Source organism: Benincasa hispida, chromosome 6, assembly GCF_009727055.1.
Source record: "Benincasa hispida cultivar B227 chromosome 6, ASM972705v1, whole genome shotgun sequence".
NCBI classification, from domain to species: domain Eukaryota; kingdom Viridiplantae; phylum Streptophyta; class Magnoliopsida; order Cucurbitales; family Cucurbitaceae; genus Benincasa; species Benincasa hispida.
In genome coordinates this window covers 50,217,986-50,230,303 of record NC_052354.1, presented here as the reverse complement: position 1 = coordinate 50,230,303, position 12,318 = coordinate 50,217,986, and the positions used below count along the sequence as shown (strand labels likewise).

The 12,318-nt window shown below is 35.9% G+C and overlaps 1 protein-coding gene across 1 annotated transcript; it reads right to left on the bottom strand.

The window, feature by feature from the left end:
- Positions 1 to 675: 675 nt before the first annotated feature.
- Positions 676 to 4,084, bottom strand: LOC120080479 (receptor-like protein kinase ANXUR2). The gene has a single exon (XM_039035140.1). The coding sequence runs from the start codon at positions 3,524 to 3,526 to the stop codon at positions 959 to 961; it is 2,568 nt and encodes an 855-aa protein (XP_038891068.1). The 5' UTR covers positions 3,527 to 4,084; the 3' UTR covers positions 676 to 958.
- Positions 4,085 to 12,318: the final 8,234 nt, after the last annotated feature.

The window sequence follows — 12,318 nt, the reverse complement described above, 5'->3', positions numbered from 1 at the left end:
TTTTAAATTAGTCTTTTTTGCCAATTTTAAATTATAATTATTGGGTCCATTTCTTTTCTTATAGATTGAACTTGGACATTTTTTTTTTCTTTTGGCACTTTCTTAATTAAGAAAACATACAAACTCCATAATAATTGGTCCTTTTTCTAAACAATAAATATATATGATCATTAGCCAAAATCCGATCAAAACCAATATTTTCCGATTCTCTCCAAATACAACTAATATGTCCAATTTTATACTAAAAAACTAAACCAAACCAGTGGATCGATTTGGATTGGTTTTGTTTTTTTTAGTTTTTTATTGCACTCCTAGTTTACATTTCAATTGAGAGATCAAAAGTTCCCTGAGTTCTATTTGTTACTGTCTTAATACTACTAAATTAGAGTAGAAAACGGAACAATTATTTGACTGAGTAGAAAGCCTTGACAACTTTGAATCTATGTATTTAGAACTTCATTTGGCCATAAGTACTTATTCCTGTAACCTTACAAAATCATATGCAGAAAGAATAGCACTAGAAGACTGATAAGCATCGACTCTGATTCAGAAAGAAAACCCCATTTAAGAGAGACGAAAATTGGAATGGGGAAAAAAAACTAACATGATCATCTGAAGATATTTCCTAAAAGATAGTATATGCATATTAATTGTACTTTGCAAAGAGCTAAAATGTACTATAAATATAACTTTATCATAAGGAATAGGCAGCAGGTTGAACTTGACTCTGATCAAGTTTGTTGTGTGTAAAGTACAAATTGCAATGCATATACTGTCCAATAAAAACAATCAGAAAGACCCAATAACTAATACCAACATAAATACAACAACACTCCCTGAAGTTTGACAAAATAGCAATGGTTCAACATGCTTGGCCAAGGCTTTTTTTTTTCTTTTGTTCACTGGTTAGGCCCCCTATTCAGGGGAGCAGGAACCATGTCGAAGAGGTTTCCGCGCATTATCGGCCTGTCGGATGGACAAGTTGAGAGAAGACTGCAGTACTGTTTTGTTCGTCAAATTGAAGTAATTCTTGCTCACTTCCAAGGCTGAGGTTGTTGTAATGTGCAGCCATGTCTTGGCTTCTCTGGCTATCTTCCTCATATATCCTCGAGCTATGACTCGAACCACCATCGGCACTTTCCTGAAGTTGGAGAGCAAATTCAAGGTTCCATAACACATCGCCCATAGATGGTCGCTCGGCTCCATGGTCATCTAGGCATTTCTCAGCGGCATCTGCAAACTTCTTCAAGCTTTCAGGGGTGATTTTCCCTTTGAGGTGGGGGTCAATGAGATCCTCGAGAAATCCTTTCCGTTTGCAATGCAACGCCCAATCTGCAAGACTGACCTGTTCCTTTGGCAGGCTTGGATTTAGAGCAGGCCTTGCACACAACACTTCAAATAGAACAACTCCAAATGAGTAGACATCAGATTTTTCAGTCAGTTGTTGTCTTCGGAAGTACTCCGGATCTAAGTAACCAAAGCTGCCCTTAACTACGGTGCTAACATGACCATTAGCCATGTTCGGACCAGTTTTCGAGAGCCCAAAATCAGAAACCTTTGCAACCCAGTTTTCATCCAAGAGAATGTTGGTAGTTTTAACATCTCTATGAATGATGGTGTACTGTGCTCCTGTGTGAAGATAATGAAGTCCCCTAGCTGCTCCAATACAAATCTCCAGCCTTTGCTTCCATGAGAGACGAGTTTTGTTGTTGGTCTTATACAGATGTTCCCTCAGAGTTCCCAAACCCATGTAATCATAAATCAAACACATCTCATTCTCTTCATCACAAAAACCAATCAAGGACACCAAATGTTTGTGCCTCAGCTTCGAAAGCAAATCGATTTCCGTAAGGAACTCGTGAACTCCTTGTTCTGATGATGGGTTCGACCTTTTAATAGCAACTTTCGTCCCTCCATCAATCACTCCCTTGTACACCTTCCCAAATCCTCCAACTCCAATCACGTTAGATTCGCTAAAGTTCTTCGTAGCATGTAAAATCTCAGGAAGCGAGAAATGTCGAGCCAAACCTTGAGCCAAATTACTCGCCGTACTCTTCCCAGACACCGTCAATTTGCTCCCACTCGAATGTGAATTCCCATAGATTGGTAACCAGCTAGTTGTGTGTGAATCAGTCCCTGGCATTCGATTCTTCCTTTGGTACACTGCAAAGCAAAGTGCCACCACAACAAAAGCTGCAGCACCCCCTGCAGCCCCACCAATCACTTCAGCTTTGTTGCCATTTGCTTCAAAACTTCTCTCTGTTTCAGTCTCAACTTTCATCCTAAAGGCCGACGGTTGAGGATTCTTCCCTGCCAAGTTCTTCCCGGATTCAAGCTTGAATATCTCAACCCCATTCAACATAGCATCCGCAAATTCGGGTGCCTCCGACATCTTAGGATGCATTGCCAGCCAAATCTGCTGCATTGTTGGTGCTTCATTCGTAAAGACAACATAATCCCTGAATTTTGGAACCCCTCGAGCGCCTGCCCAAGCTATCACATCAATCCCGTTAGCGTCCGCAGTTTGATTGTTGATGAACACATCAAAAACTACCTGATTTGGCCTACTCAAAGACACATCACAAAAATGCAACCTCACAAGATACATAAAGCCAGGATCAATATTAGGAAACAACCATGTCAAATTGTAATTAGCATTCACATCCTTAGATGACCCCATTGATCTCAATGTCCTGTAAAGTTCCACAGGACCAATATACTTTGGCATATCTTTATAATCAATCATCAACCTCTTAGAAGCTTCAATCACAACACCCTCAGAAGCACCAAAAAGATAAGGATAATCACCATACCAAGCTCTACTCAGCCCCGAATCGTTCGCCGGAGAAATGTAACTCCCGCCGACGTTCAATCTCACCATCGTCTGCATATTAGATGCCGTAACATCCATAGTTTGCTCCCTTGCTCCCACCATTATAGCCTCCCCAAAGATTTCCGGCATTTGAATCAATTCAATCCCATTCACAAAAGCAAATCCAGAAACAGGGGTGAAAGTCAAATTCAAAGATTCCGATTCCGAAGCTGCCAGTGTAAATTCTCGAACAATGTAGGCCTGAGTGAAGGCCTGACAAGTCAAGTAAACACTGAAATTCTTCACAAGGATCAAATCATTTGCCGCGACGGTGAAATAAGAATTTGCAGAATCATGAGGTCCGTAAGTGGAAGGGTAAAAATGGAGTCGTAGCCAGTAACGATTACCGGGTTTGATCGGGAATTTATACGCCGTCACGGCGGTGAAAACTCTAGCTTCCATATACGGAACCTGGGAAGTCATGGATGGATCTTGAAATCCAGCCGGTGCAGCTAAGGTATTTTTGGGGTCGAGGAATTTAGAATCAGAGGTCCATTTTCGGCCATTATCATCAGTAGCTTCATCGTTAGAACCACAACGCAACAACAATGGCGGATCTGGAGGTGGAGCAAGAACAGAGGCAGAATAAACGCCATTGAAAAGTTCTAACAAGACGAAGAAAAGAGATAACATCACATGGGTATTGGCATTCATGTGGGTATTACTCTGTTTGGCGTACAGGAAAAAGAAAAAAGGAGAAAAAACAGAGCAAGGAAAAAAGTGGAAGAAAGAAAAGAAAAGAAGGGGATGAAAAATGGAGGAAAGCCCTGTTTTCCTGCACGCCAGAGGAAAATAATGGCCAATGGGTTGGCTACTTTAGGTTTTGTCTTTAGGAATCATAGCCTAAACCATCTCTAATCAACAATGGAGAAGGTGCTTTAATGGTATAAGAGAGATTCTTGGGTTGAAGGAGGCTTCAAGCTACAAGGTTGTTTTAAGATTGCTTCTTCCACCATTCATTTCTAACAGACAATGAAAACAGAATTTTGCTATTTTTGGATTCTGAAAGAAATTTTCTGTTCGAGATAAAGGGGTTTTTTTCTTTTTTTCTTTTTTTTCTTTTTTTTGATTTGTGTTTTGACATTAAATATGAGAAAGAAAGAAAGAAAGAAAGTAAGGAGAAAGGAAAAGACTTCCCTGGTTCATCTTCTTCCATCGTTGTCTTCTCTGTAATCTTGTTCTGTTTCGAGTTTCTCTCTCTTCCCACCTCTCTCTAAAACACGTGGAGTGTAAACAAAATGCCGGAAATTTGTTGTTTTATTTTATTTTTGAGAAAGTATTGATATAATTTTGGATAAATTCTTATTTGGGTCCTATGTTTGAAAATAGGTCTATTTTCTACTTTCAAAGGTCTAATATTAGTTTCTATATTTTTAATAAATTTCAAATTTAGTTCTTACTCCTAATTTATTAGTGATGTTTTTCAAATTTCTATTATCTATTATCATTTTCACTGTAAATTTTAGAAAGAGTAATATTTAATAGTGCATTGAGTTCCATACTCTCATTTTCTATTCCTACAAAAAAAAAAATAATAATAAATAAAAAAAAATAAAAAAATATCACTTTTTTTACAAAATTGATAGATATTAATTTATCAAATGCAGTCCAGATTACACCATGTATTTTCTTTTTAGAAATATATTCACACATGTATGATATCTTCTTGCTTGAAGTTATTACTATTATTTAATAAATCTAGAGAAAAATAACTTTTGGGGAATAAAAGACAGATAGTTGCAAATATAACAATTTAGGTCTAAAGTACCAGCAAATATATCATAATGTTAAAAAAAAATAAAAATATGAAAAAATTTAGATGGTATATCATTCATAAACCATATCTTTGGTAGGAGCCTATCAGTGATGGACTATATCACTGATAGATTTTGCTATATTTGCATCTTTTTTTAAAAAAAAAATGTTGTTATATCGTTGTTATCCCTAAAATGCTACTCATTGCAATTATCCATAAATTTAAGATTTATTGGTAGATTAAAATTAAATATTTGAAATTTCCTATATTAAAGTGGAACACAATCCAAAGTATGGAGACTAGAATGAAATTTTAGCCTCTATGTATAATGGTTTAATTATACAAAAAGAAAATTGAACAAAATACCTCTTTTTAACTTTGGAGTTGATTCACATTGAGTTTAATAAATGCTATCATGCATGCCTGTGTAAATTTCTTGAAATGTCCTATTAACATAGAGGATGGTTAGGTTTAATGTATAATAAATTTTAAATAAAATCTTCATAGAGAGTCCAAATTATAAAAATTTAGAATTTTAATTGATAAAATTATAATTGAAGTAAAAAAAAAAAAGCGTGAATTAAGAGATAATCCAGACTAAATTAGGCGTGAATCGAATAATGGTCAGACTACAACCATAGGGGCAATATCAACAAATATTGTAAAATTGCAGGGACAAATTTGGCAAATACAATGTAATTTCAACGTCACACCGATGTTAGTTTAGTTAAAAAACCAAACATTTATATTTTAGGTTATTTTGTAGTTTGGCATCAAGATTTTTGGTTATTCACTCTAACTTCCCTAATAATTTAGTAGTTAAGACGTTAGTATTACTTTATATATAGAGCAGTTCGTTTGTAGTATCTTTACAACAACTTGTAACAGCTACAGAGTATGCCGCATCCAATAGTGTTACCAGAATAAAGTACCCAACCTTAATCATGTACTATTGGCTATTTACTTGAACTTGATCCATCTTTATGTCTCTACATAAAGTTCAAGTATTCATATAATATCCATGGATATTGGTTTGTTGGATTTAGACTTTATGAATGCAATTAATAGATTCGATACCTTTATTGAAGAAATGTTGAATAACATCTTTTATTGATATAGAATATGCTTAACTTTTACAAACTGCGAGTTTTAGGACATAAAACCCAACATAAACAACGATTTGAATTAACCACTCATCCTCTTATAGTAAAAGCAGACTCAGATGCTACAGTAGATACTGAAATCGCTCAAGTATCTCTACTAATACGACTAAAAAACACAATCCCTCATTTTGCTTCCACCAATGAAGTATGTCAAAAGTACTATCATGTTTACTATTTTCAAGAGAATCCAATAAGTATACATCAATCCCTGACTCCCATGGTCTTAGTGATTTGAAACACATTTGTGTAGCCATAATCTGGATCCACTGCACTTCCATTTCATCTTCCACATCCATATCCATAATTGTTTCCAAAACATTTGGAAAACTATGACCACGAATATGAGGATCATTAGTGGATTCATAATCACTAACACTTACATAAGCACTGGCACCAACACTAGCACTGCCACTATAACATCTACCACTACCAAATCCATTGTTGTACTCATGGAAAATACGTCTCAAAACATTCTCCACATTCCTAGTCTCTGTTTTAGCAATCTCTGGTCCAAAAAGGTCATTCCAACAATATGTTAAGCACTTCATCTTATAACGAGGATCAAGCACCACAACAATACACAAGAGAAAATTGCTTTTCTTCTAACTATTCCCCCAATGCTTGTCAAATTAAGCCTTCATATTATTAGCCATAGTATAAAGCATTTTAATTCCACTATAGCATTCAATTGTATGCAATTCTGAATTCTACATATCCCATGCAAAGCCAAATTTGAAGTTGTAAACAAAGATCCTGAAAGTTCTAATTTGACATTATAAAAAACTTTAAAAAAATCTAAGCAACATCCTAGCATTTGCCTAATAATTTTTAATGGGTGGTGAATCATTTCTATAAGAATCATCATCATGCTCTAACCTATTGCAAACTTTGTAGCTGCCTCAAGCATCAAATACGTGGAGTTCCATCTAGTGGGAACATCAAGACACACAGCTGAAAGATCTCATACCGAAAGTTCCATGAGCGGGTTTAGATCGATCCGATTTCACAGTGACCGAAACATAAACGACGTACATTCAACACATACAGTTATACATATAAAACTCATTATTGGCATGCTCAGAATACAATAATTAGAAAGGAAAGGGTTCATACCAGATGAAGATACTTTTCGAACGTCTGAACCCTAAGCAGCGGAAAAACTCCCACCGATCTACCAGCACCCGACAAGTATGTCGACTGCAACAACACGATCTGAGCGTACACGAACAATGCAGCAGGGACAACACCTGTCTCTTATACACATCTAGATGTGTATAAGAGACAGTACCATAACCATCGCAACCCACTTCCCACGTCCGAACGTGGATAAATCCGTTAATTATCAAATAATTAATCAATTAATTTAATTAATAAATATAATCATATTATATTTATATCCTATAGTTTGATATCATATATCTACTATATTATTTTCTCCTCTACTTGATATAAATCATATTTGTATCTAATTTCCTCCAAAATAATGTATCTCATATATTTAGCCAATTATATCATATATAATTACCCAGTCCAATTATATCATATATAATTGAACTTCCTCTTGTCAATTTGAACATTTCAAATTAACCCAAACACTGGTTCTCGACTTTATCCAAGCTACTCAGATGACCTAATGGACCTGTGACTCAAAGCTCTAACGGTACGTGAATAGCTGACTAAACTCTTTAGCCACGAGATCCACCATCCATTAATTATCAGTGATTCCACTAAAGACCAACAGTTGAACTCTTCTTACCACAGATATATTTATGTGTCCATAGAATATAATCAATCATGAGTACGATGACCCTTCACAGATGCTCGTAAGTACACTTGGGCCAATTTACCGTTTTGCTCTTGTAGTTACATCTCACTCCTTAAGTACCATTGATTCCTCTGATGAACAATACAGCATAGTCCAACTATGTGTGAACACCTCTCGGGCCAAGAGAAGGTGTGTGGCGCCACATCATTCAAGCCCCGGAATCAGCCCTTAAGGGAGCCATCTATCTACTTACCCCTGCCTCGGGGAAGGATTGAATTCCATCTTGTGTAGTTGAGTTCCCAACTCTTAAATCAGACGAATCCCCAAAATGGTAGGTTTGAATCGACGACCTGGCCACTTGCACCCATACAATTCAAAGAACCACCCTCAATGGCAGGAATTCCCAACTCACTCAGGATGGAGGTCATGTTACCTATGGTCATCCTAGTGAAGTGAAGTCTCTGCCATGAACGGTGTTATATAACGAGACATTAGCACTTCGTGGTCAAGTCTTATACAAACTCTTTGTATAGGACGCCCCCGCTCACATGTCCCTAACACTAATGATCAGAATCAAACCATCTATGACAAGTCACAACACTTGTGACCATTCCACAAAGCAGGCCGCATCCGTAGCATTACCAAGATAAGGTTTCCCTCCTTTATCCATTTACTACATACCATTTTGGTTATCACTCAAGACATGATCCACTTGTATGTCACCACATACATGCTTGAGTCGCATACAGATAACCAGAGATTTTATGTTTATTGGTTTGTGGTAAAGCAAATAAAATAAATAACTGAGCAAAATACAAGATGTGAAGTAAATATCATATATTAACATCACAAGTATTCGTATATACTGTTTACAAACTACAGGACACGAGACTTTAGGGCATCAACCCCAACAACAGCACCATTGCAAGACATCCTTTCATTTTCAACACACTTTTTAAACTTCATCATATGTGAAGGAGAAGATCTTACATACCTAACAACATTTCAAATTCTACTAATGCTTTCATTATGTTCCTTCAAAACATCACATACAATAAGATTTATTATGTTTGCAAAAAATCTAACATGCAAATATTCACCATTACATATCAACCCCTTACTGAACATCATAATCATATAAGCAATAACAATATCATTTGAACTGGCATTATCTACGGTTAAAGTCATGACCTTCTTAATGACCCAATCTTTTAAAACCTTTTCAATATTCCTCCCAATGGTGTCCCCTCCATGGTTTCCAATAATACTAAATCTAATAATTATTTTTATGAATTTACAATCACAATCAACAAATTGTGCAATTGTGAGGCAAACTTTATATTTCACTTTAGCAAACATGTTCTTCAATTTTTGTTTTTCATTAACATACATCTTCAAAATATCCTCAGCCATGGTAAATCGTGATGGAACAACAAACTTAGAATCTTGGGAACATGTTAATGTACTAACAAAATTCTTAAAACCCTTACTTTCGACAAACTTGAAAGGTAATTCCTCTAGAATTAACATTTTAGCCAAAGCTTCACGACAACTTTGTAAATTAAATTCCTCGTATGCAAGTTGTGAATGACCATCCTCAACCCTTTCTTCTTTTGGTTTGAAAGCTAAAGTCTTTTGAGTTGGATCTCTCTTTCTTTAGTAAGGGTATTTTTTACAATTATCCAATTGATTTTTCATCGTCCCGGTACCATTACACTTATGACATGCATAAGTAGCTCCACAATATTTACAACTAGTATAAGGGTCATTAGGATCACCTTTCAATCGCTCAAAATATTCCCAAACTATGGATTTTTTTCACAATCTTGCGCCTTTTTGTTGGTTTCTAAATGACTTCTTCTTCATGTTCATCAACTTTAACGGTAGCCTCATCTATCTTTTCCATTGTATTCATAGCTTTTTCTTTTTCCACTTCCATATTTATCACATAAATATATAATAATATAAACTTTCACTTCAAAGCAAACCAAAATTGAAAAATAATGAAGCTTCAAGTTTGAAAGATGAAAAAAACTAATGGGTAGTTTGAAAGATGAAAAAGCTTCAAGCTTCAAGTGCGAAGATGAAAAAAGGTTCATGTTTGGTCATTAGTTGTAAACTTGTAATATGGCCATTCGTCTGTTTTCTCTACCAAGTGTCGCGTGCCTATGCCATGAGTTTAAAGAATGAAGAATCTTGTTGTTTCGTTTTCCTTTTTCTTGTTCATGAGATGTGAATTGTGAAATGTGTGACGTGAGGCAAGGTTGTGAGGCAGGCTGAGAGGTGAGAGCTAGACTAGGAGATTAGTGGATTGTGGCCTATAGGCTCATGGGTAGTGGGTTGGGCTGAGGGGTAAGGGCTATATTTAAGTAAACTACATTTAAAAAATCGGGCGACAGCGATCATGTTTGGAGCCATCTTTGATCAGTGTTGGTCAATTTTCTTCAATGTTTTGAAAAAATCGACCCTGACTGGTCTAACAAAAAAAAATCGACTTCTGACGTTTGGTTCAACCGATTTTGATCATTCGGATCGATTTTTCAGGTGTTCGTGCTCACCTCTACCTATAGTTTATTATTCTCTACATAACTTATAATATTAATATGGATTACATTCATATTAATTTTAACCTATAGTTTTTATGTGAATCACATTCATAAAATTAATAGTTGAATCATATTCAAATATTTATTTATCTCAAATAAAACTTTATATTATAATATATCATATATAATGTATTAATTATATCATATATAATTAATTCTCTTTAATTAATTCGAATCATTCAAATTAATCCAAAATTAATTTGATTCTCATGAACCCCTATGGAGCTAACAAGGAGACTTTATGAACTTATAGATTGAAACTCCAATGATATATGATTAACTAATTAAACTTTTTAATTAAATTAATCAATTTTCATTAATTGCCCCTCACTCCACTAAAGACCGACAACTGCACTCTTCACACTATAGATATATTTTTGTGTCCATTGGATGTAACTAATCAACAATGCATTGACCTTTCACAAGTTGTTCGTAAGTACAGTTGGGTTAAAATTACCATTTTGTCCCCATAGTTATATCTAACTCCTTAAGCACCATCGATCCCTCTAATGAACAATTAATTATAGTCCAACTATAACCAAACCCCTCCCGGGCCAGGAAAGGGTGTGTCGCCACATTTTTCAAGCCTTGGAGTCAATCATTAAGGGAACAATTTTTTTACTTACCCTAACAGAAGGGAATAAGTGAATTTCTTCTCGTGTAGCTACGTTCCCAATTCCCCAATTAGATGAATCCTCAAAATGGCTGGCTTATTAAGTCGGCGAATCTAGCCACTCTCACCCGTACAAATAAAAAGATCACCATCATAGGCAAGAGTTCACAATTCACTCAGGATTCAAGTCAAGTCACCTATGGTCATCCTGGTAAAATGTAAGTCCTTTCTAGCAGCGGTGTATAAAGAGAGACTGTTCAGTTTGTAGTCCGGTCTTATACAAACTCTTTGTATAGGATTCCCGACTCACGTGTTTCCACATGAGTGATCAATATCTAATCATTTGTAGCACTTTACAAAAATTGTAACAACTACAAAGCAGACCGTATTCGTAATGTCACCAAGATAAGGTACCCAACCTTATCCATTTATTACTGACCGTTTTGATTATCACTTAGACATGATCCACCTGTATGTCTCAACATACATGTTTAAGTTACAGCAGGTAACCTTGGATCTTAGTTTATTGGTTTTTGGGTTAATACAATTAAATGTCAAATAAAATATCTCTTATTTTATTAGATAAATAAAAGTTTGTTCAAATACAATTACAAACTACAAGACCACGAGATTTAGGCCATCAACCCCAACACATACTATGTTCTCCAACCTCTCATCCTTTCATTCTTCTCTCTCAAGTTTCCGTCCCTTTCTGACTAATGTTTCTATCGATCTTTTTCCTTCATCTGAGTCCGTTCATGATACTGAGCTTGAGCAATCTGGACCAGTCTCTGCCAATCCCGATCAACTTATGTCTCAACTGTTGAACCTGAACCTGTTTGCTTCTCTTATTCGGTCATCCACTCAAGTAAGGGCACCTCTCATTCATCTTCAAGATTTTCATTGTTTTTCCTTTATCGTTTCCTTGATTGAACCTGCCTTTTATAAGGCAAGTACTAACCCTTTGTGGCAGCAAACAATGAATGAAGAACTCCAAGCTTTAGAAAAGATGCATACATAAAACTATGTTGATATGCCCCATGGTAAAAGACCCATTGGTTGCAAGTGGGTCTACAAGATCAAGACTCACTCTGATGGTTCTATCAAACAATATAAGACTCGACTTGTGGTGAAAGGATATTCTCAAGAGTATGGCATCGACTATGAAGAGACGGTTTCTCCTATGGCAGAGATGACATCTGTTCGGAGTCTCTTAGCAGTTGTTGCTGTCAAGCAGTGGCCTCTCCTTCAAATAGATATCAAGTAGGGTTGGCAAAATTTTTCGTGGGGCTCCACCTCGATCGGGGTGAGGAATCCTCAACTTGACCGCGGATAGGGTCAAATCGGGGATAAGGCGTAAATTGGGGTTGATGCTCTAAATCTCGTAGAGTCTTATAGTTTGTAAACTCTGTATGAACAAACTCTTATGTGATTAATGATATATGATATTTATTCACCTTGTCTATAAAATATGTGATATTTTAGTTGCATTAACCACAAACCAATAAGCTAACATCCAAGGTTATCATTGTAACTTAAACAT